Source organism: Takifugu rubripes, chromosome 4 (genome assembly GCF_901000725.2).
Source record: "Takifugu rubripes chromosome 4, fTakRub1.2, whole genome shotgun sequence".
Taxonomy (NCBI): Eukaryota; Metazoa; Chordata; class Actinopteri; order Tetraodontiformes; family Tetraodontidae; genus Takifugu; species Takifugu rubripes.
Genome location: NC_042288.1, coordinates 13,695,431 through 13,720,578, shown reverse-complemented (window position 1 = coordinate 13,720,578; position 25,148 = coordinate 13,695,431). Strand labels below are relative to the sequence as shown.

The 25,148-nt window shown below is 46.2% G+C and overlaps 2 protein-coding genes across 2 annotated transcripts in view; one reads left to right on the top strand and one right to left on the bottom strand.

Moving 5' to 3' along the window:
* Positions 1-16,280, top strand: part of eys (eyes shut homolog) — a 90,264-nt gene extending 73,984 nt beyond the window's left edge. The window contains exons 37-46 of the mRNA XM_029835650.1: positions 323-546; positions 6,969-7,141; positions 10,122-10,304; positions 11,623-11,789; positions 12,543-12,687; positions 14,149-14,311; positions 14,391-14,563; positions 14,643-14,804; positions 15,022-16,185; positions 16,267-16,280. Coding sequence (XP_029691510.1) covers positions 323-546; positions 6,969-7,141; positions 10,122-10,304; positions 11,623-11,789; positions 12,543-12,687; positions 14,149-14,311; positions 14,391-14,563; positions 14,643-14,804; positions 15,022-16,185; positions 16,267-16,280 — 2,568 coding nt within the window. The remainder of the gene's footprint in view (positions 1-322; positions 547-6,968; positions 7,142-10,121; positions 10,305-11,622; positions 11,790-12,542; positions 12,688-14,148; positions 14,312-14,390; positions 14,564-14,642; positions 14,805-15,021; positions 16,186-16,266) is intronic.
* Positions 16,281-16,418: 138 nt separating this feature from the next.
* Positions 16,419-25,131, bottom strand: phf3 (PHD finger protein 3). The gene is made up of 16 exons (XM_011603423.2): positions 24,999-25,131; positions 23,794-24,058; positions 23,406-23,513; positions 21,639-22,965; positions 21,234-21,510; positions 20,835-20,886; positions 20,591-20,711; positions 20,328-20,484; positions 20,112-20,228; positions 19,872-19,994; positions 19,637-19,781; positions 19,376-19,562; positions 19,152-19,299; positions 18,986-19,075; positions 18,587-18,782; positions 16,419-18,498 (listed from the first exon to the last, which is right to left on the bottom strand). The coding sequence occupies exons 2-16, from the start codon at positions 24,026-24,028 to the stop codon at positions 16,898-16,900; spliced, it is 4,884 nt and encodes a 1,627-aa protein (XP_011601725.2). The 5' UTR covers positions 24,029-24,058; positions 24,999-25,131; the 3' UTR covers positions 16,419-16,897.
* Positions 25,132-25,148: the final 17 nt, after the last annotated feature.

The following is a 25,148-nucleotide window of genomic DNA, read 5'->3' as shown; positions in this document are numbered from 1 at the left end:
TTCACACAAATCCAGACAAATAAGTCCAGATGTTGAATATCCAAAGCTGTGTTTGAAGAATTGCTAATTAACCTACATTTCCTGAGTCACGTCAATACCAGGAGCTAAAAATCCCCTAAAAAATGCTCGACGGCAGGCTTCTCTATATCAAAAACCTCCTGTCTCGCACGTTTTACCGCCTAACCACTCTTTTTACAACCTGCTGGAAGTGGGGACTGAATGTGTTGTTTCAAACGATCTTGCACCTCAGAGCAAGTCCAGACGTCAATTCTTAGCAGTCCTTGATTCACTGTACGAAAGAAAACGTAGTTTTTCTCCACAGGGAATATTTGGACCCATATTTCTCGGAGATGTTTCGCCCCATTTGGAGTCTCCTGACAGGCCGGTGGCGGGATCGAGGAGATTCGTCGGCTGCATTGGGAAACTCTGGGTCAACTCAAATGACAGTGACCTGATGGGTGACGCAGTGAGGGGAAGGAATATCAAGAACTGTGACCCACCGGTCTGCCAACACCTCCCCTGCCGCAATGGAGGAACTTGTATCAGGTACAAGGTCACCTTTCACATGAGATATCATTGAATTACTGCCAATAACAGATTATATTGCCATACAATATTTTACCGACTTTAAAAACTAATCAAGGGGGTGTTTACAAAGTATTCTTCCATGCGGGTCTTATATCTCCCCGTTCAATCAGCTATTTTCTGATGTGTTTGTGGCTCAGCATGAAACTGTCAGCAAGTCAGTGTCTCTGTTGCAGGAATATATATTCCAATTTAAATTGTTCTCCCAATCTCTAACAACACGAGCATGGACGTGTGGCGGTGCAGCAGCTGAGCTAGCACGCACCGACCCAGCGCGCCAGTCAAATGAGAGTTTGGCAGCAGCCCCCTCGTTCTGCCAGCAACCATCTTTTAATGTGGAAGCGTAAAGCCCGTCTTATCTGCTTTGGATGGATCTGAATTCAGGCCTCCGCTATGCTAATTATGTGCTGTGGAATTTGGTCCCGAGCTCCGTATCAGCGGAGAATCGGCGCAAAATGATTCGATCAAAGTAGGAAATGTTTTGGAACGTTTTAAGAATATAATTCTAATCTTTCTTTATTTAAGGACGGTGTCAGTTTGGACACAAATATGATAGGAAAGGTGTAAGGCCCAGCTAGGCAGGTTATTTTTGTTGTTAAGTTTCTTCACAGTTCTTTAAAGAGGCGTCAGAAAAGCAGTCAGGACATGAAATGACAGCTTTAGTATTATGACACATGCTTGACCGGCCTCTTCTTTTTCCTTCACAGTTCTATACTGAGAAGTGCACCAGAGAAGAAGTTTTATCAAACACTAAAAGTTTGAAACAATATCGAAATGATGAAACAAATTTACAAGTCTCGGAACACTTTTATCAACTCTAAAAAAAAATCGGACAAACTCGATGGGAATGGATGCATCCTCTCATTCTTCTCCTTCACCATCTCATAAGGGTGTTAGCATTTAAACACAACTTCTTCTTTGGTGGCAAAATTTCTCTCAACGGGGCCGATACGATAACTTCTGGGTCACTTCCCGACGTCCGTTTCTGTCCAATTTGTCCTGTTAATTTTTTGTACACTTGGTCAAAGTGTTCCATGACTTTGTTCATCATTTGTAAAAGTTTATCCTGTTTTGTCCGTCGGGTTTTTTTTTAATGTGAATTTGTTTCGTTTTTTCAATTTTGTTTGGTAAAATGTAAAACTGCTCTTAATTGTAAATTTGTTTCATAAAAGTTCTATGTTATTACACTTCTCAGCCACCGTACTTGACATGCATAAATCTGAATATTTGGAGTGACCTCCTTTGGCCCCCTTCTCAAAACTCTCCCTTGTTATTGAGCACTAAATCGTTCCTAGCTGCTCCAGAAACTTTCTTTGGATGAAACTTTTGTGCGATCTTTCTCGGAATTCAATAATCCTCACATCTATAAAATAGGATTGGAGTTTAACTTTGAAATGACCGCTTCCATTAGTTCCAGCGGTTAATTCAGCTCCTCTTTCTCTTTGAAGAGAAGTGAGGAGTTTCAAACTGAATTCATGTTTTTATACACAAAAGCGGGTGGTGGCTAATATTTTAATTTTTAGTCCTCGGGTCTTTCCTATGGCCTCATACGCAGGGTTAAAGTCCAACTGGAAACACACAATAGAGGTCGGTAAGACCGAAAACACAATCTGACCAGATTGCCTTCAGACCTTACTTATCAGCACTTTTGCCCGCCGTTTTAGCAATGCTTTAACTACCCACAATGCTCCTCCACCTTAGTTCATCCACAAAATGGCTGCTCTGAGCAACTCTGTCACTGGGTTATGACACCATAAATGAACAGTTGCTTTTATTAAACTGGAATTTCAAAAGGGCTGCGGTGAAATATTGGAATCAGGCTCTTGGAATACCAATTAGGAGCGGACACCATTGTGCTCACGGTGGCCTGCCATGTGAGGAAGCGGACCTCGTAATTATCGCTGTGATGAATACGTGTTAATGCAGCATCCTCTTGAACCTCGCAGCAGGCAGGGGTCACCGGGAGTTCGCGCAGCTCTCTCGGATCGCGTCGTTCCCTCGCGTTGCCGCGACATCACAGAGGAGAAATGGGTTTCGATACGGGGGTTCAGCTCAGGTTATTCAGCTCGTACACTTTTAATGCGGTTTTCTGCTCACTTTTGTTGGAACGTCGGATGATTCATTTTTAAAGAGGGGAAGGGTTTTGAAGTGACACCGAATGAAAAGCCTGAAAAGGTGTCAGTGGCAGCTCTAAGATGATGGACAAGTACAAACCTCCACTCTGGCAAACGCAATAGATCCAAAAACTGTACATAATGTAAATTAAATGCTTTCATTTTGTACTGTATTATGCTGTGGAGCACATTAGCCTCATTCTAGCTGCCCCCAACTGGCTCCCTGTAAGGTTCAGGACCGACATCAAGGTTTTACCGGGTCTCGGAGCGAGCTTGATCCTGAACCCTTTTACTCTCCTCTGATAATGGTTTATTGGAGTTTTCTGGCAAATGAAATTTATTTGTATTTTGTGTGGTATGTACTCCTAAGGCTGCATGGGAAAGGTTAGCAAGCGGGACAAAACCAGGAACCACTCAGTCCACCAAACGACCACCGGCTACACATGTAGAAGACATTACGTCATGCTGTCGGACATTACGTGGGCTCGCTTGTTAAATTTTTATAGCGCGCTGAACCAACAAGGAAACAAAGAACAAAGCATGAGGAGCTTCAAGGAGCTGGACCCTTATTATTTATGTGCAAAGATTGAGCTGGTTTCATTTGCATCTAAATTTTAACATTTCTGACAGACTTGCAGGGAAGAACTCCATGTTCATTATTGAGTCGAGGTTGGACACAAACACCCACGTGGAGATTATTTCGTATTTATTTTTCCAGAGTGCGACTGTGGGATCGAGTGAATAATCACTGTGCTAACTGCGAGTATTGTTCTAAAGGAAAGCGAAACTAATTTTATCTTAATTGGACATCCTGCTGCACTTTTTTTTTCTTTTTAAACTTCTCAAGGTTTAAGAAGCAGCTTTTTAAATTCACTGCAAAACATCGATATCACATCCTGTTCTGTGACGTCCCCGAAGATTGTTCCCAGCACAAACTTGCTCGTTACATCGTTTATTGTTCTGTGCTTTAAATCGCAGAGAAGCTCTGTGAAGTTTCTCTTTATAGATTTTTTCCTGGTGGAACCTTGATGTACTTGTGAGTAATGGATGCTTATTCTAGCGGTGGGAAAAGTTCAGAGAGAACTAGAAGTGATTAAATCAGTAGAAAATGTCCACTTAACGGTAGAAATGGCCACTTGTTTAATTGTCAGCGAAGAGGCGCGACACATCGTGTGGGTTGATTTTAAAGCAGGGGTTGGCAACCAATGGTGTGCGGGCCACTATTGGTACGCTGCAGCATAATCACTGGTACAATAGCAGTACTCCTAAAAGCACAAATGCCAGTTTATGTGTGCTCTTTTCCCAGTCACTGCATAACTGCACAGACAAATCTTTAAATGATCGTTGATTCTGCCGGTCTCTGCAACACGAGAGCTTTGCAGTAAACCGTCTTTCTGTCTTGCCCTGATTTCCCCAAAGTTTCAAATCCAATCCACGGCTCTGTTGTTCCTCAAACTTGCCCGTGGCCCCGCAGTCTCATTCAGTCAATTCACAGTGATAATGTGACTTTGATTTCATTATTACTCACCGGCTTTAGGAAATGTCATTTCAGTTGTTATGAATGTTGTGTTTTCTGCTCCAAATGTCCATGTTTTTGTCTGTATGTGCGCGTGTGTTGGTGTCAGAGAGGAACGGTGAGAATGTTACCTCTCATGAAGCAGCTGTTTAAACTACTCGCCGATAATGTAATTCATGTTCTTCTTTTGAAAACGAAATCATTGCATGCAACGTAAACAGTTTATCTCATTTATCAGACATGTGGGACTCGGTTAACATTATTTGCCTGAGAATTGAATTCCGCTGCTGGACTGAGGAAATCTTTCCCCTTGAGAGATGTTCCTCCGTCCTCCGTCTATAAGGGTTTTATTTCAAGCAACATCTAAAATCTGCTTCTTTTTGGCCGTACGGTTCAAAAGACTTAACTGCCGCTCGGTGCCAGGGGAATGTTTGCGATGGTGCCTGGAAGAGGTCACGGGAATATTGAGCAGCCGTCTGCTAAAACAGGAGCCTGAACGTGTCAGGTGGAAGCTGTGTATAAATTCCACTTCATCCCTTTGCTCAAATTCTGGGGGCAAATAATTGAGTGTGGAACTAGTCGACTTTCAAATGATTTTCCCTCCCGGCAACACACCGGGAATCATCATAGTGCAGTGAAACGGTGTCCAATTGGCGGCTCACAATGCTGGAAAGCAATTTGGTGGCACATTCCAGCACCGCGCTGCGCTTTTTCCTTCTTCTGGTATAAATAATAGCTGCTAAACCAACTGGCCCTTTTTATTCAAAAAAAGGATAAAGTGTTCTCATGATGTCCTGTGGGGGGACTGAAGATGACGTGGCTGCAGGACCTCATCAGGCTCTTCAAGCGTGTATGCACATCAGTGAGGAATATGCAGTAAATAACTGGAATCAAGCGCGCCGCCATTATTGTTCAGGCTAACGGGGATATCCTAAGCTAAGCGGTAAATTATTCATCATTTTATCTGGTATCCATTAAATTAAAAATGTGGTCTTCCTCAATAATTCAACCCGACCGCGATGCGGCAGAGCGGCGCAGCCTTTGAGTGGCGTGAGAGCCGGCGAGTCGCGGCTTTAAGCAATCACCATTAACATATTCAAACCAGTTTGCAAACATTACTACAATTTTGCAATCAAAGGGATTGCGTGGGCCAAATTAAAACAACCTTTTGTCACCCCACACATCCAAGTTTTGATTACACCAATTTAGATTGAAGTGTTTCCCGTCGCCTCTCCTGTCTGCTCTTTACCTTTGAGGAACCGACGCTGCATCTGCTTCCGGCTTCCGCTGCCTTAGCAACACCTCATTAACTGTCAGGAAATTAAATCTGGTGTAGGTGAGATGCTGTTTAGCATAGCTGGTTTGTTTATTTGGGGTTTATTTTTTTTGATCCTACAGCAAGGGATGCATATTTAGAGCGGCTCAGCAGCCCCTGTGCTGACTGGGAGCTTCAAATCAGGAGGTATCACTTGGTTCAGGGTTTCGGAGGGCTATTTCAAGGCCAACAGTGTCGTGGCGTTGCCTCCAACAGTCCATTCTGTCAGAAAACAAACAGTGCAGCCACTCTTTAGCTGCCAAAACTTCAACATTTTCCCCTTTTTCAGGTCTAAAAGTGTTTTAGCACTTCTATATTAGAAGGTGGCACTTTATGGCTCTTTGTCATTTCCATCATTTACTCTCTGTCTGCGTTTGTTCGTCCTCCGGGTGGAACAAAAAGCCCCGAATGAATGAAAAGCAACGACAAACGCACTCAACAGTCACACCTGCCAACGAGTCAAAAGCTCACCTTTTTGGAGTGTGAGTCTGGGGGGGTAAAATAGACCAATTTAAGCATATTGCGTCATTTAAACGTAAACTATAACTGACAAAACACAGACAAATTAGGTGGCGTTCAAAGATCTGAAAGATGGAGAACGTGTGCGTTAAATACGCGACTCAGCTCATTTGGGCCTGCTGAGGATCCGTGTTATATCATCTCAGAATAACCCCGTAGCCGTGAATCAGCGTAGCCTAAATCTAACGGGCATTAGCGTGCTGTCGTACATGCCATTGTGCCGCACAGCGCCGCGTCCCTTTCTACTTTAGTAGGGCTGCATCCAACAAAGCTCAACTCTGTTGATGGAAAGTAAATATTTTATTCCAAGGAGCCAGTTTTTCAAGGAGCCGAACCCCGTCCTGTAGTGCTGCTGCTCGGAAGGCATTATTAATTCATACATTTGAAGCCCCACCGATGCCTCCTCTATTTGATATTATACCTCTCTGTTGCGCGCATCGCAGAGTGCTTTAAAACGTCCCTGTCTACGTATTAGTCTGTGCACTCACTTATCATCCTCTTCTTGCCCTAAAAGTGTGAGAAAGCACTCTATTGCACGCATATGCATGCAATAGGAAAGACAGGGAAATACCGCCGCAATTTGTGCTTCTGCGTTTTCACCTGTCGTCAGAGTTTTCGGTGTAAATTAGCTGTTGCGAAAACATGCTTTTTCTGCCTTAGCAGCCTCGATGAATACACTCTCAAAAAGATGACCAACGGCCGACCCTGTTAGATTGTTGTGTTTCTGTAAATCTGATGTATTTCACACTTTGTACTTGCCAGGGTGCATTCGCTCTTTACATCTTTTTCATGGCCTTCAGGCTTTCCTGGGTAGGTTGTTGTATCATCACATCTCTCGCTGTGGATACGTCGCTACAAATTCACTGCCCACGTTTCACCTCTGGACTAACGCCGCCTCCCTCTGTGTCTCCTCTTTTAGCGATGCGGAGAACTGGTTTTGCGAGTGCCCCCCACTCTACACAGGCAGGCTGTGCCAGTTCAGCGCCTGCGAGCTCAACCCCTGCAGTCACGGAGCAACATGCATCCCGAAGTCGCCACTGGAGGCCGTGTGCCTCTGTCCCTATGGCAGGCAGGGTCTCCTGTGTGAAGAGCGTGAGTGTTAAGGATCAGTGCAGGGCACATTTCATGGTTTTATTATAAAGCTGGGGCTGTAAACATCTAATGAGAGATCTGTGAGCAGTTCATGGAGGAAGAAGCAATACATACTCTAAAGCTAGCATGTCAGCATGCTAAACAAAAGCAATGGGTCTGGGTTTCACTGGTGGTGACCAATTCTTTCTCAACTGTTCTGAAGTTTTTTACAGGTTTTTCCCAGCTGTTTGGCTCCGCCCACAGTCAACATGGAATACTGCATTGATTTTGTGTCTAATTAGGTCAAACCCTTTCTGGAACTTTGAACGTATTTCTGAATCAAAACACCCCAGCTTCGACATTAAAACATTTTCTCTCGTGCGTATACGGTTTCAAATGATATCATCACTAGTGACACCCCGCCCCCCCCCGCCGCGCCGAGAGAATCACTTTTCCAAATATGAGCTTTTGAATAAACATCAGCGTCATGATTAGCAATAATGTCTTTTTAGAAAACTGTATCATTAGATGCACATTTTTCTTTGGCTAATGGCTAATTCAGCATCTCCAGAACATATCTACATATGAAGAGATGACTTTGGACGTAAATAGAAGTCTGAATTGAACTGGAAATTACAAGACACTGGTCTGTTGAATGAGCATCGCCATGGAGGGTAAATAAACCAGAAAAACATTGCGGCAAACAAAGGGCTCAGCCCCACTAAAGGGAGCGCTGGAGCAGCAGGGTGCTTGGCATACAAGGCGCTCAGCCATGTCACAGCCCCCGACAGGATCCGCACCCACATGTCACACAGCGCCGTCTAACCTTCCACCATCAAACTAAGCACACGGCTGACATTTGAATTTTTAATCCCGATTAGATCCGTTAAAAATAACCACCCCCGAGGTGACACCGCCGGTATCTGTGGTCAAGTAGAGCTACGCTCTCAGGTAGTCTTTTGTTCACTTTTTTTAATGTTAATGAACAAAAAGTGGTTTTGTTTTTGCTTGGTTGCGTGAGAACTGGCGCTCGATTGGTCCACCGGCAAACAGGAAATGGAGGAAAGGGAAGAAAAGGAAGTGCGGCTGACGCAGTGCCTCAAGAATTGACTTCATGAAAGATTCATCGTCACATGACTTCACTCAGAATTATTAATGTCCTGTCTTTGCACACAAGTTGCTCTTGTGTTAAAGATTAATGTTTACAGTTGATAGGAAAACAAAAGGGAAAGAAAACAAGGTTAATGCAGTCAAATGCAGCGATGCGGTTAATTGGTTCGTTTTCCTTTTGGAACTGACAACATTGATGACGGCGATTTGCAGTCGGGGATAAACGCGTCCTGGGACGAGCTTCTGAACGGCAAAAATAGTGACAACAGTGGTGGGTTTGGTTGTCTGTTAACGCAGCCTTAGAACAGCCTGTGTGTGCAGAAACGGTTACGTAACGCAGCCTTTTTTTAGAGCGTCATCTTTCCATTCATCCCTCTCATACAGTCTATTTTTAATGGGCATAATGCTCATCTAAACCCCCTCATTAACGTTTCCAGTTACACTTGACAGAATGGCATCCACAGTATCTCTAATTCAGGAGTGTCAGTGGGGCGGCGAAGGAATTTCACAACCTGTTGCTATGATACTGCTGCTAATGTAAATATCTGAAACATGGACGGATGCATTTTATGGGGGGTTGCTCCTTGTTAATGCTGTCTGTTCTCTAACCACCATTAAAGCCGACTCGCTTCTGCCGTCTGTTCCAACACGTGGTAAATATCAGCCAGCAAAGCTCCGCGATCGTGTATCATGTTTACGCGTCAAATATTATGTTCCTGCTGCAGTGTGAAGGATGAACGAGCAAACGTGCGTTACGCCGGGATTCTTCGGGCCTCCTCCATCACATCGTTATCGCCCGTCACCCTTTTCTGTGTCCGTTTAATACTGTCAAGGTTATTATCGGTTCCATATTCAACTTAAGAGCTTTTTAAAATGGCTTAATCTCTGTACGTTTGGAATAAATGTGAAATTCAATGCTGATTTCCCTCACCCATCAGATGACAGGGCCGTACATCTTAATTTTGGAGGAGGGGGGGGGTGGCAGAGGACAAAGCAGGTGATTCTAATCTCAGAAACATGTACGGCCCCTTTTTCCCCTCATTAATCCTCATAAAACAAGATCACAGGCTGTGACCTCTGAGGTCAGCGCACTGGAACCGTCATCCCTTTTTTCTTTTTGACTGTCGCGTCTGGCAGCTCGTGGACCAGCTTAAAATTGGTACCCACAAGAATATCGGTCGGAAACGCGCCTATTCTGTCCATCGACGCGCCGGCCCAAGGTTGTTTAATCGATTGCATCAGTTCTGGCAGCATGTAGCCCACTGCGATGGACCCGCCATCATCTGCTGAAGCAGTGACGGTAATAGAAGCGTTTTTGGGTTTTGTTAATACATCAGCACCTAAACAGAGAGCCGGCCCAGCCACAGAGCGGAGCTCTGAACCCAGCTCAGCCATCGCCTGAGGCTGCAGCACAATCTGCAAGGTGTTCTGAGTGGAGAGGAAATCCAGGTTGGTGCTCGAGAACTAAGATAGAACATCAAAAATAAATGAGGGCCAGGCAGCGGCCGGTAGCACAGAGACATTTATTCTGACTCTCCTGTGTTAAATTAAGGGGATTGTTGTGCAGCAATGGAGAAGGAGCACGTGCGTTGTAAATAACTCAACTCATAATTGAATATTAGTGGGATTATAGAGCCGCACTTGTGATGCCGGGTGTGAAGCCGGGCCAGAATCCATCCTAAATAGCTATTAATGAAAATAAAATAGGACTGAGGAGGTGATAGTGTTTGAAAAGGGGGTCAGCATGTTGTAAAGCTGAAAAGGAAAGAAAATAGCTCAGGCAGCCCTGGCCTGTAATGTGTAGCAATAGTGCCATCTTTTGGTAACCTGCGAGGGAGGCTCAGGCCTGAAATCACCCCCAGCCACTAACGGGCACGCGTTTGTCTTGCAGCCATCGGCATCACCCGGGCCAGGTTCAGCGGAGGCGACCGGTTCGGATACACGTCCTTCGCGGCTCACTCCTCCCTGCCGAGCTTCACCTTCTTCTACGAGTTCAGGCTGCAGTTCACGCTGGCCAATAACTCCACGGCTGTGAGGGACAACCTGGTGCTGTTCGCCGGCCACAAAGGCCAAGGTGAGGTCCGATGCAGACACCCAAACGCACCACGGAATTAAGAGAACGGTTCCACCTTTAAATGCAATCTAAAAGAGTTCCTGAAAGCATTTTGGCATCGAGACGAGAATAAAAAAAAAAGAGTCCTCAATGAGTCAGTTATTGGTTGATTTCCTGCTAAATTGTTATTGTTCTGGGCTTTCAAAGAGAGCGGGTCAGAATTGCTGGTGCAAGGAAAAAGGAGCCGAGTATGGGCTTTAATTATATGATATGGACAGGAAGGTGCAGGTGCAATGTGATGCTGTCAGCAGCCATCACTTTAAATTAGGACTTCCTCTCTCGGGGGTCAGACTCGGTAGCAGGTAACCACAGAGTCACTGTCATCACCCTGTTTCATCAAAGGCAGGAAGGGAAGAGGAGAAGACACGGAATCTTGTGAATCTCCTGCGTCTGTTTTTTTCCTTCTTGGTTACTACTTTTCATCTCTCTGTCCCTTGGGAGACCAATTCATCAAGGTGGGGGCGAAAAGAAAACAAGGGGAGTGTGAATAATGGAATACTGCGAAGCATGAGCTGCACAGCAGGAAGTGGCTCGCATCCAAAGGCGCCATGTTAGAAGAGATGAAATGTGAGAAATTCACATGATAATTGGTTTAATGAAGGGGCTTCTTTTGATCGTCCCAAATGCCGAGGGAGGACGCAGAGTTAATTACCTCATTGCTGGAATCAGGATGGGTAGACAACAGTGAAGTAAGAGCACAGGAAACATGCAGGAATCAAAAGTTATTGTTAAGCAACCCACTGCAGCATAGTCAGTATATTAGCCAAGTGTTTTATGATTCCCCACAGCAAATATTTATTACCGACTGTCCCCATAACTATAGAATACAGCAGATCGCTGGCTTGTAAATTGCTGTTGTTGCTGGAGCTGCTGCTGATTGGCTGAGCTGCACCATGTGACTCTGGGTGGCTGAGTGACACCTATTAAATAATGCAGCATGAGTTATATGCAGCTATATCTCCAAAGGAGGAGCTCAGCCTCATGTAAAATGGAAAAACAGCATTTTAGAATGTGGACTGTCAATAGAGTAGCGGTGGTAGCTCAGTCCGAGGGTTCTCGGTTCAAGCCCCCATGCAGACAACATTTGGAAGGTGGTAACAAGGGGAGGTACCAGGATGTACTGCCGAGATACCCTTGAGCAAGGTACCGAACCCGCAAATGCTCACATAGGGCATAATTAATTGTCAAACGATTTTGGCTTTATTTATTTCTTTATTTTAATTGGAGAGAAGTCTTCTGTTTGTGTGTCTCCTCTGCACTTTTTTCATGCGTTTCTCAGGCAACGACGGGGACGATTACCTGGTCTTGGGCGTGCGGAGCGGCCGAGTTGTGCACCGATTCAACCTGGGATCAGGCGTGGCAACGATGGTCAGCGATCAACTGGACCTGCGGGTCAACATTCACAGCGTTACGTTCGGAAGGGCCGGGAGAACGGGCTGGCTGAAGGTGATTTGGTCGCTGGTGTCAGAGAGTAGCGTTAAACCTTCGCTCTTCTCATCTCCTTACAAGGACCAAAAGGGTTGAACCGTTGCTTTTCCTTGGGAGCCCGAATGACTCTTCACAGGCCTCCGACAATCCTTTAAATCAGAGGAGGGAAGGAAAAAGAAGTTTCATTTAACTGCTGATGCTGCAGCCTCCTAAAACCCTCCAGAACAAATGCAACTAAGTTATACATTTTTCAAGTCAGATCCTCGTTGGATTCCTTATTTATGCTCGCTTTTATGGTCTCTTTGTACCTGCTTTTGGATAAAAGAAAACAGGTTTGGAAAAGGCAAAACTAAAAACTGAGTGATACCTTTACTTAGTCGTATCAGTCATCAAACCTTTGAGCTTTTCTTACTTTCATTCTTTCTAATTCAAGTAATATCAGGCATTTGCATAAAGTCTACAACTCATGCAACATTCCATTGTTTAACACACACAAATGATAAAAAGGCAAACCTGTCTTAGATACACAGCCTTGATCACCAAAACAGGTCAATTGCATCATCAAAGCGTGAAATGCACCAAATAGGACGGTAAATCGATGTCTTCAAACATTTAATATGCTCAGAAGGAAAGATGGCGGTGTAATATCGGACCTGCTGGGGCTGACAGTGTACACAGAGGGGGAAAGTCAATGCAGGCTTGTTCATTTACTCACCGTTCCCACGCTGACTCCCACGGCCCCGCTATTGAGTTTTATGATGTTTTGCCCAGGTTGATGGACAACGAAACCGAACAAGATCTTCCCCAGGACCCCTGCGGGGCCTCAAGGATTTCAAGCTTCTCTTCGTGGGGGGATACAGTGAATACACCCCCGAACTGCTGCCGCTTGGCTCCAGGTTCCGCCAAGGATTCCAGGGTGAGCGTCCTTTAATAGAACCGCCTCTGATGTCCGGAGCGAGAGCACTAAGCCTCTGAGTCGCCCCCAAATCTGTAATCAGGGGGTAAAGGTGCGCAGTGGGACGAGTCACGGGTTATTTCACGCGGCCATGGTGGCGGTTGATTGCATCCACACCCTTTAATCACTCCCTGTGCAGTCTCTGGTCGTGTGCAAATCTATTTCGATGCTAATAAGTCACTCCAACAAGGGCACCATACAAATAATCGTTGTCATCACTGGCATCATTTATGCTCCCTCATAACGGGCCTGTGTAGGAATGCATTCAGGGGAGCATCCATTGTTCCTGCTCATGTGCCGAGCTGCGGAGCACAGTCGCCGTAGACGCAGCGATAACAGTGAATATCATCATAACCACATTCGGAATTCTCCGCACCCCAGCGACGACTTGTTCAAAAAGAAAAATGTGGCGGCGCCTCCGGTTCAGGTGAACAATGGCATTTGGTGTTCAGAACAACGGCTCATTGATGCAGTTTCATATTTATCTCGTTCATTTTTTCCGCTCGTGAAATCATCAGCTCTGTGATGGACTGAGCCCGGTGCAGAAGCAGAAGGTCACTTTACTACCTGAGCCAAGTGACACCGGCGGAACCACAACCTTTTTTTTTATTTTTTTTATTTTTTTTGCCGGGATGTAATGAGAACTCATGAGAGTCTAATCAGATCTGTGCGACCTTCCTCGAGCCCTAATCATGATGGCTGGCAGTGAACACACTGATAATGCACTTCACTCGCAGTTATCAACCGATCCACACAGCTCCCTGGAAAGGCAGCGGGGAGGTGTTGTAGCCCCCGGGCGGTGGAGGGGAAACAGAAATAAAAGCCTTTGTGCTTGTTCAATTTGTCAAAAGGAGAAAAAGGAACACCCCATTTTCTCCTCATCCTCTCACCCTCTTTCGGGTGTTTTTAATGTGCGGCTGAGACCAAAATGGCCAGCCTTCAGACTCCTTCCTGTCAACCCACCTTGCTGCTGTTGTTGTTGTTGTTGTTGCCTACGTTTGCAGCCATCGCTTGACTCTGCCAAGGAGACAGCATCGTGTCATGAATATTCATGAGTGAGCATGACATTTCCCCTGCTTCCTGTTTATGCCAGTGACTAATGCAGCAGAGAGAAGAGGGGCCGCATGTGCAGACGACTGTGAGGCTTGTGCTCGGGCCTCATATTTATTGAAGGGCCCCGTGCTCCGCAGGTGGAGGCCAAGGCAAATATTGCCTTGATGAAATTGAATTATGGACGCAAAAAAAAACCCAGAGGGAGGGAATGCATGATGATGGAGAAAACGCCGACGTGGGTTATGGGTCCGTGCATAACGTAGGATCTTGCTGAGGAAATATAAAGGTTGACGCGCATCCCTCTGATAATCCCCGTCCCTCCTCCCACTCCTCCTCCTGACTAACCTGGAATGACTGCTCTTCTCAAAGGGTGCATTTTTGATGTGAAGTTCTCCACAAGAAGAGAGGGAGCACCCCAACCGCTGGGGCATCCGTCCTTCGGGCGCAATGTGGGCCAGTGTGGCGTGGACCCGTGCAACCACGTGCGCTGCAGGCACGGCGGGACGTGCGTGGACTCCGGTTCCTCCGTTTAGTGAGTGCGAACGCGTTTCTGACAGTTCTCATCTGAGTTGAGGCTGCAAGAGTTCCACAATGTCTGGCTGTGTGTGCAGTTGCCAGTGCCCATTAGGATGGAAGGGAGCGCTCTGTTCTGAGACCGTGTCTGTGTGTGATGGCGAGCACAGCCCCCCTCCCCTGTGCGCCCAAGGCTCCACCTGCATCCCTCTTCCGAATGGATACACCTGCCGCTGCCCCCTGGGGACGGCGGGGATCTACTGCGACAAAGGTCCCATCATTAAACCCTTAACTGTGCCATTATTATCGTTCGCTCCCTCATGTAAATCATCTGGTTCTCACCCGTTCAGCCGTGACCATCAGCGATCCGTTCTTCAGTGGCAGCCTGTCATCCTGGATGTCATTCCGGCCCGTGAGGATGAGACACACGACTGGTTTGCAGCTGCAGTTCCAGCCGCTATCGCCCCACGGCATCCTGGTCTACGTCGCTCAGCGGCTGAGCGCCAGTGCAGGTGAGGATGCACAGATCTGCTTTTGCACGTCCCAACTCATTTGACTTGAATTCTACCATTAGTTCCTTTTCTTTGGAAGACTTTAAACTTTGCTGACACTAGGAGTTTTGTTGCTCAAAGCATTTAATTAACTCTAAAGAGTCGTGTCGCTCCCCATAAGGTTTTATTTGACACTCTCTTCCTGAAATTAAACTGTCTCATTTTGCCCCTCCTGCAGGTGACTTCATCTGCCTGTCTCTGGCGTCCGGCTTCGTCCTGCTGCGGTTCAACCTCGGGGACGGCGTTCACACCTTGAGGTCTGCGGGCCGGGTGGACACGCTTGGCAGGAGCTGGCACACGGTCAGGGCTGGTCGAGTCGGGCACCGGGGCTTCCTCAGTCTGGACGACAAAGAGGTGAACGAGAATGGAACCGGAGGCATGAGCACCCTCGATGTGGCCACGGAGATCTTTGTCGGGGGCGTGTCCACGCTGAGCCTCGTCTCTGTGGACGCCACTGAAGGGGAGCCAGTGGGCTTCACGGGGGGGTTGAGAGAGGTCATAGTCAACGGGCAAGAGTTTGAGTTAACAGAGAGCAGCGCTCTCAGTGGTGCCAATGTAGGAGACTGGGACGGGACCGCCTGTGGGTATAAGGTGTGTCAGAATGGAGGGAGCTGCGCGCCAACCGGGACTGACGCATTCACGTGCACATGCCCACCACTGTGGACTGGTTCTGTGTGCAACCAGTCTGTTCCATGTGTGAACAACGTCTGCAGCCGCGGTTCTTCGTGCATTCCATCTAATGTCACTTCATACCGTTGCATATGCCGCCTAGGGTGGGGAGGCCGGTACTGCGACTCGGAGGTAACGACAGACACGCTGAGGTTTGTGGGTAATTCGTACGTTAAATACATCGACCCCAGATACGACGCAAGAAATCTCAGGTCCGTACAGGTTTCCTTCAGCTTCCTCACCAGGTCACATGACGGTTTGATCATGTGGGCGGGAAAGGCCGAGCACCAAGACGACGACTACCTCGCAGTGGGACTGGAAAGCGGTCGCCTCAAAATTGCCGTCAACTTGGGGGAGAAGCTTTCCCCCCCAGTCACCCTCGCAAACCTCACGTTCTGCTGCGGCAAATGGCACAACATCACCTTGTCCTTGAGCAGCACTGTGATACAGGTGTTCCACAACAGCGAGAGAGTCCTCCTCCAAAACCTGGACCCATTCGAGCGTTACGTGGCCTTGAACTACGGAGGCCGGCTGTACTTCGCGGGGTTCGAGCTAAACAGGAAGATAGCAGCCGTTACTTCAGGGCTGTTCTCGGACGCCTTTGAGGGGAAGCTGAAAAACGTTTACCTGTGTAAGGATACCAAACCCTTGTTGTTTCTCAGAGATACGGAAGGTTTTAATGTTTTTGAAGACAGCGAACAATAAAAAATCTGAGCTAAGAATTCCCTGTGATGCCTTTTACTCGTTTCTGTAGCTGTGAACAACTGAATCATCTGAACGCAACAGCTTCATCCATTAAAGGAAGTTAATCTATCGCTGCAAGTTAATAAAATGCAGCTTTTCAAGTAAAATGCAATGTAGGCAACACCGAATTTTTGCTTTTACTATAATTTGATTTTTTCAATATTTCAAAAAGGATCAGCTTTATTATGAACTGTACATAAAACACAGTGCAAAGGCACATGTAATCTAATATATATTACAAGCCAAAATGTACACTTTTTTTTTTCCATAGAAAGGTAAAAAATATTTAGGCAATTTGAACAAAAATTGAAAGAAAAGCTGCTGTGTTGATTGTCTTCCGATAAGTTTTTTTCTTTGATACATTCATGCCCGACAGTTTTTGACAAATGGTCCACAAACTCAAACACTTCAGCCAGTCATTTGAAATCAATACAGCAGCCCGTAACGGACAAGGAAATGTACAATAAAAGGTTAAAAACTTTTTTCAACAGTGTTCCTCTTCATCTTAAGAAAACGTAAAATATTCCAATTGAAATGATATTTCTGTTTGGCTGTAATCTAAAAAAAAAACAAACAGAGGAGCATTATAAAATAAACACACTCAGTCACAGAGCACCACACGAAGTCTAAAAAATAGATTTTTATGAATAGCTATCTCTTCTTCGTCCATTTTCGTAGTCGGAGTCCCGTCTGTGTCTGTGCCTGTCCTTGTGTCGGCTGTGGTCGTCGCTGTGTTGTCGCTCTTTCCTCTTCTCGCCGTGGCGCTCGTCTGAGTGTCCGTGGTGCCTGCCCTTCTCTCTGTGCTTGTCGTCGTGGCTGCGATCGTACTTCTTCTCGCGCTCCCGATCGTGGTGCCTGCTCTTTTTCCCGTGGTAGGAGTCCCTGTGGTGGCCGTGCCTCCCGTAGTGGTCTTTGTCCTCGGTGTTCCGCGGCCTCTCCCACGGGTCGTGATAGAGCTCCTCCTCCTGCTTGTAGTGTCTGACCACGGACGGAGGTTTTCCGGGTTGATCGGAGTCGGAGTCGTCGGGCTGCGTTTGGTCGGAGCTGCCGAGTACCTGAGGCTGCTGTGGCTGGGCGGCTGCTGCGCTGTCGTGCTGGGCGTCGCAGGCTTCGCTGTCAGATGTTTGCTGCGGTCTATCAGCTGAATGAACATGGACACTTACTGGGGGGTGAGTCGGGGATGTAACAGGAAGGTCCTTTTCACGAGCAGTTCCTTTGTTGTCTTCTTGCTGTTGATTCCTGGCCAGAGATATCTGTAACAGTCCTTGGTGAAAAGTTGTAATTGCGTCACTTCGCGCGCTGCTTCCCCCAGGACCCGGTTGAGGCCTAACAGTAACGGGGGGGCTGGCTTTATCCTTTTGTAGCACCGTTGTGTTGTCTTCATTTGCACTGCAGTAAGACGAAGACTTTTTAAGTATCCCGCTTAATGGAGGTTTTGAGCTGTTTGTGTGCGGCGGAGCCGTCTGGGACACGGGACTCTCTTCTGATGGCCCTTTTTCAGGTTGGGGCTGAGGGACGGCGGCGCCTTTGTTTGAAGAGGAAACGTCGCTGCTCTCTGGCCCACTTTGAGCCGCTGAGAAGCCTTCCAGGAAGGTGTCGGTGGACACGTCTGGAGGCTTGTCTTTCAGAGAGACCGGTGTGACGGCTGCCCCACGGGTCATCATTGCAGACTCCTTTTCTGGAGGCTGGTTGGTTTGAGTGTCGGTTGGACTGGTGGCTTCCTGCTCAGCTTTAACTGGTTTGGCTTCCTTCTTCTTGATGACAAAACGAGGCGCAGCAGCCGTCGGGCTTTTCGTGCTTCCGTCTAACGGTTCTGTTTCGGGGTCTTGCTGAAACTTCGGGCCATCGTCAGCCGCCGCAGATTTACCTCCCACGTCAGGCAGCAGTTGCAGGTCTCCACCCTTGCCCACCAACACCCCAGGCAGAAAGCGCAGAGGCTTAAGGGACTCCTGGCTGCTTGATTCTGCTGCAGGTGGTTCTTCAAATGTCTCTGCGATGGGCTCCTCCACAGCTTCAGCGGTGCTGAGCTGTTTGTCCTTCTCTTTATCGTGTGCTACAATTAAGGAAGTGAGGTATCGTTTCTGCTCTTCCACTGTCCTGGTTTCTTTTGTAACAACAGGGATGGGTTTGGGTTCAGGAATAACCCTTTTAGGTTCAGTCAAGTCCATAGAGAGAAAATCCCTCTTGGGCCTCTGGCGAATTATGAGTCCGAGGAGAAGATTGGGACGGTTGTTTTCTAAACCTGTCATTTTTTAAAAAAGGTTGCATTAGTTAAAAAAATTTTTTTTAAAAAAGGTTACAGATCATGTGAAAGAATCAAACTCTATTACCTGGACCATCAAAGGGTACCAGCTGATGGGGAACTTTTTCAATGGCACCTAAAGGGATCAGATACATGTCCTTCACTTGCTTCAGGTTGTTGGACACAACCCCAAAACGCTTACGACTGCTGAAATAGGCATAGAGGAGGGTGTAGGAGATTTCATCTTCCTCCGTCTCGGGGGAGAAGCGAATCAGACACACCTCCTTTAATTAAAAAAAAGAAAAAAGAAAATGTCAGGAAAATCTACAATGAATGTGCAAGGTTTTAAACAAGATTTTTTTACATTTAAAGGCGTAATGATAATCATCTAGAAGTTCATTAATTGGAATTAAGCTCTCGATTGGAATGAAACATATGGAATTGCAGATGCTTGCATTTTAAGACTTTGAGACTTGTTGGAACGTACTTTTGTGCCAGTTGCTCGAATCTTCTCCAAGTAATCCCACACAATCTGTGGACTGATCCTTCCGCCAACATGAATGCTGTCTGGAAGGTCCTATTAGAAAACAAAACAAGGTGAGAGCCTGCTGACAGGCACGTGTGCGTGGGGCTGTTTTTGTCCATGTTGTTACCTCATTTAAGTTGTCCATGACGCCCGAGACTGGAAAAGCTTTAGTCACCAGCTTCGCCACAGCGTGCATGTGAATGAGTCCCCGCCACAGGGTCTTCAGCCCAGAGAGGTAAGCAGCTTCTTCATCACGTCCAGCGATGTGATCAAACCTGCGGCAAAGAAAGCGGCAATGAGGCAAAGTGGCTCCAGTGACAACACAAAACCTGAAAGGAGACCAACACCGACCCGCCCTCAGAGCCCGACTGAGCGCTCCGGAAGCTCTCTTCAAGCACACTAAGGTGAAGTTCATCCTCCACGGAGGGCGTTGCTGTGCTCTTTGCCTCTTCGACTTTGGTCGGTTGTCTTTTAACTACTGTGGTAGCAACTTTGACCACTTTAGTAGATGCCTCTTCCACCGGGGGCGGCATACGACCTTGATACAGAACAGATGGGCTCAACAGCATTGGGAAACCATCAGAGCTGTTTGTTCTAGAATATACGCTGTACCTGTGCAGATTTTGCAATGTAGGTCGAATAAGTGAGATTTGTGTTGACTGGTGGTGTCCTTTTCCATCTTGGCTTTCTCTGGTTTCTTCTCAGGGGATTCGGGGGGTTCTACTGAGACTTCTGTCACAGCGGTAGGCGGCTCAGGCTGTCAAGGAAGCCCAAAAATAAAACCGAGGGCGTCCTTTTACTGCGGAATACACACAGATGCGTGGCGACGTCTTGCGATGGCCCTTACCTCCGGAGGCTCGTGTGCTTTCATGGGCTCCTGGCTCTCGATTTCGATTTCCCCTTTGTGTGTGATTTTGGTGATGGGGCGCCTCTCTGCCTCCCGTTGCTCTTTTTCAATCATCTCAATAGTCTGCGAAATGAGAATTTTGTGCATTTAAGGCTCAAAGTTTTCCATTTCTAGCGTGTTAAATTACTGTAGCTTCTGTTTATTGGTTGAGTTTAGACAGAAATGACATCAAAGACTCACGTGTCGGTTCTCTCTTTTGCGCCACGCGGCCAGTTCCTTTGAGGCCAGTTCCTCTGGGCTCATTCGAATGAGGTTCCCAGGTGATATTTCACCTTTGAGAACTTTCTTATACAGGACCTGAACAATTAAAACAGTTTACATGCAACTCTATACGTTTTAATTGCACCATTCTGAGAGAGCTCACATTTGGTCCATGGCTGATTTTAAGGTTCTTACATTATTTTTAGTGTCTTTGAGGTTGAACATCAAGCTCCGGTACTTGTTCTTGTATTTATTATCCGTGTCCTTATTCAAGTGGAAAAGCTCTCTCTCGATCTTCTTTGCGACGTCAGAGGCTTTTTCCACAGAGATACTCAAATTAGACTCCTTCAACCTAAAATGAAAAGAAGTGTCGTGCTTTCCAAGTGTTACAATAAAAAAGGTGACAATTACACTATTTTCAAGGCTCTGAGTAATATTTTTTCCCATTGAATCCCTACCTTTGAATAAGGATTTCCTTTAGAGAATCCCGAACACTCCGTCTGATTGCCTCCACCGACACAGGCTTCTTTGTAGCTGAAGATGGAGGCTTACTTTTTGTCTCTTGTTTCTGCTGGATGACTGAGCACAGAATAACAATACTGAGTGCCTGTCTGCACAGATTGTGCAGTAAAATAAAGTTATTGTGTAAAAATGGGACACGGCATCTAAAGTGCTTCTAACTTTACCGCAAATAAAAGCTACCTGTTTTATGAGTTCCTTCTTTGACATCTGTGGACTGCCTTCTATCCTGATCCTATGTGAAAAGAGAAAAGCGAAATTTAGCCATAATCCATGAGCGTTACTGATATCTTGCATTACTTATGGGAGAAAAGAGATACAGGAAATCTAGAAATAACCCAGCCAAGAGGCTCACAAAACATTGTGACTTATGTGGACAAAAATGTGAACCGCACACCACGTGCAAACCTTCTGCAAAGGCAAAGTAAAAAAACAACAAACCCTCGTATAGCCGTGACACTGCCTATGATTAATATCTGAGGATGAATTAGCTGGTGGAGCAAAAACACACACTTTAAGAATCCAAATGTCAACAGTTAATAAATCAGGAGCGTTCCAACAGAGCACGGGGACGCCGCTCACCTTTCTTACTGGTCTGACCCCAGCTGGCGTGAGAGTTTGCGAGGGTCCCGGCTGGGGTTTGGGGGGCGGCTTGTGATGCTGCACGTCAGTCTTTGTTTGAGCTTCTGGCTTGGCTGCATTCGGAGCCTCGGGTTCCACCTTTTTGCTTTCCTCTTCACAGCATTTCAAGCACACGTACATCTGGTCCTCCTCCTCCATCTCACGTACTTTCGCCAGGTCGAGGCCAACGCAGTCGCCGTGGAACCAGTCGTCGCAGCGACCGCAACCAACCATGAACCTACGGCAGATGTCAATCAAGATTAAGATGCTTGACAAACGTAAGGAGACTGTTTTAGTCTCTGATGTATCGATGTTATAAGTTAAATATAAAAACATAGTAAAACACAGCAGGAGAGCAACACTTACATGTTATTATGGTGCTTCTTGCATAAACCACAGCAGTTGTTTCCATCCCATACAGTCTCAGTGGTGGCAGGTTGCTCCTCCTGAGTTTCTTTCTTCACAACAGGAGCGTTGTCTGGAATAAATAGCTGCGGCTCATCAACAGAAATGCTCCTTGAACTTTTGTTCTTCTGTTTCTGAAGAATCTTTTCAGGCTTTTTCACTTTATGCTTTTCTGGGCCTCCTTCATCTGTAGCCTTCAAAGAATGGACTGGGTGGTTGAGGCCCTGGTGAGCAGGATCTACCTTGGCACCACTGGGAGGAGGATTGTGTTTAGCTGATCCATGTTGACCAACGCGGTTGCCAGATGGGCTCTTTTTGACTGGGAAGTTGGGTGTAGGTTGCACTTTTGGCTTCTCTTTCCCATCACCTGGAACCTGCATCTTCTGTATTTTAGTCGTATGCTCATTGTGCACGTTTTCTGCAGGCCTTTTCAAGTATGCAGTGTCTTTCTTTTCCTTCAAAGGCCTCATTTTCTGCTGTTCTTCTCTTTGCCCTGCTGTGGATGGCAGGTTTTGGGATGCTTCCTGGCCTGTAACAGTGTGGTTTGGTTTAACTGAAACCACATCATTCTTCTCCTTTTTCTTGAGTGGACTGACTCCTTGTTTGGACTTGAGCGGTGATTTCAACACAGCCTGTTGTTTCACCTTATCGTCAGTCTTATCACTGACAGATTTTCCATCAATCTCATTGCTTTGGGGCTGGTTGACTTCACTCTTTTTACCGCCTGGCTTTTCCTCAGAAACAGTCTGGCTGCCAGGTTTTTCCTCTTGAGACGATACGCTCCCTGTTAATGTTCCATTGGCAGACTGGACATCATTGGGATTCACATATGGACCCAGTCCAAGGGAGGCATCTTCTGCACACGCGTTCTCAGTGACTTCCATCTTTTCAGTGTTCTCGGGTGTGGGATTCTGGACGCTGCCAGCACCACCTGCTAATGCAGCAACAGCCGTGTCTGCACTGTACAACAAACCCTCATCACAGTAGGCAGACTTGTCCGTTTCAACGTTCTGTGTGTAAGAGGGTCCAGGAAGCAGCTCAATTTTGAATCCTCCAATTGTAACAGTCAGTCGTCTTAATACAACCAGGGGATTCAGCCATGACCCTCCATCAAGATCATTAACATTAACACGACCGCCCAGAGTTAATTCTTTCTTCAGCTGAGTGCCCTTTACTCCTTTCACTATGAGAAATGACTTCTGCAGCCTGTTTAAAGGCTTCCTTCCTGGTCTTCCACGGACAGCAGTATTTGAGCGTGTATTGACAGATACTGGCCCACTGCTATTTTCTGTTGCAATAAGAAAAGAAAGGGAAACACATCTGTTAGAAAAATTACATTTTTGATGCTTTTTAACATGTCAAAGACTTCTGCAGAATGAAGAACAAAAGGCCCAACAGGAGTGGTTGATGCTGGATGCTAGTTTGGTGGAAGATAACAGGCTCTGCAAGACAGCTGAAGAGAAACAGGTATGCTGTGATCTGCTTGAATGACTATGGAATGCTCCCGAATGCTGAGATAAAACACCGTTATAAATTAGTGCAAGGTCATCTGCTAGTTCCTGGAAAAGGGGGTTTCCGGCACGGAATAGAGTAAAAAGCTCAGCGCTGCCTTCGTCCAGTGGACTGCTTTTGTAACCAGATGCTTCCTGTGTAGCAGACAAATTCACCTAATAATGACACATCACAGACTTGTAGTGCTATGGCTAAAATAAAGAAGAGTGGACGCACCGTGTTCTGTAATACGTGGGCCTTTCCTCCTCCTGCCAACAGGTCTTCTACCTGCCTCTGTAACTGACGCCTCCTTACTAACTCCTGTTTGTTCTGACGCATCTAAATCTAAGTGCCAGAGGGGAAAAGATCAATAACAAGTGCATGATTAATTGAACTATCAATATATGGGGCAATTTGTATAGCTTGTACATGTGCAAAATTAAAAGAAAAATTACATTCCATTGCAGGAGAAGCTACTGTGAAATTCCAATTTAATCCAGTTTTTTCAACATTGAACAAAACATTTTGTCCCATGTAGTAAATATTTCAGTTACTGAGTGGGCTTTTCTGTATTTTGTTTGTTTTTTTTAGACCCTGTGCAAATAATAATATTATATGTTCATACCTGTTGAAGCGGCAATAGGAAACGCTGTATCTTCATTTTCCAGCAGATTGAACTGAGAGCTTGCAGACCCAAGCATCGGATCTTTATCACTGAGCATGTTCTTCAGCGAATCCTCCAGCTGAATTCCGGGCCCAAACTCATTACTGCCTTCACATTCCAAATTCTGACCTATTATCAGGGACTCATCCAACTGGTCACTCGGTATTAGGTGGTTAAACGTGTCCACAATATCCATGAATGCCACTGCCCTCCTGTACAAAGAATGCTATCTCACACACACACACACACACACACACACACCAGTTAAAAAGTAATGCATTGTGCACTACCAGCTAGTTTGAGACATTTCGTTTGCAAGCAACTTTTCGCTACTTTTGAACTACTGCTTGACAGAAACTTAAGTGTCTACAGAAGTATCTTGATGCATTAGAGTTTACCAAGTTGATGCTGGGACCTTTTATTGGGCTACAGATGCTAACGGCTGCTGTGCTACGTTGAATTAAATGCTGTTGGAGGTTTACGCGGTTTTGCCATTATGTGCAGCGTTTAAAAAGTCCCTTGTAAATAAGCTCAAACGAGCAAGAAAAATCTGCCAAAACTATCTCCTTGAGCGATTTAGGAAAGCGTGGAAGTAAAATGTGTAACTATTAGCGGGCTCATTCGGCCTGTACGCCGAATGAAATAAACGGCTGGGAAATAAACAAGCCGGTCAAAGGCTGAACCGTGCATGAAGGCAGTAAGGAGTAAATCTTTAAATTTACTTTTATTATCAGTAATTGCTGGTTACAAAATACCTTTTTTACCACTTTAGAGAGTTTGTGGGTAGCCTTACGACACGGGTGGCTAACAACAACCCGCGGCAGAGCGCCATCCCATATGTTTAGCAAGGTGATGTTACCAACTACTAGAAGTGACCGCTCCGAAAACGTCCGCGGTTCATTAAACACCATCTGCATTCATACACTTTTCTGGCCAAAAAGGCCCAATATAATGGTTGAACGTATGCAATATTTTAGGACAATCCGTTGCTAATTCCTGCAGACTGGCTTATTAAGTCCCGTTAGCCTAGGCCTTAGCTGCCAAGTTTGTTTGTAGCCCAACCGTAGCTAGCGGAGTTTTGATCATGCGAATATTGGACTCTCCGGCGCTTGAGGTTTGCGCTTGAAACGCCTTTATATGTGCGTGAAGCTGCACGAAAGACTCACCTCGCTCTCACGCTAACGCCGTAATCAGATCTTTGAGAGATTCATACTAGCTCAGCTGCTGCCACTAACTTCCTGGAACTCTGCCGTCAGTCGAGTTGCTGCCGTAAAGCTGTTGCTGTCAGGCAACGGTGACTTCAACGGTGACGGTCA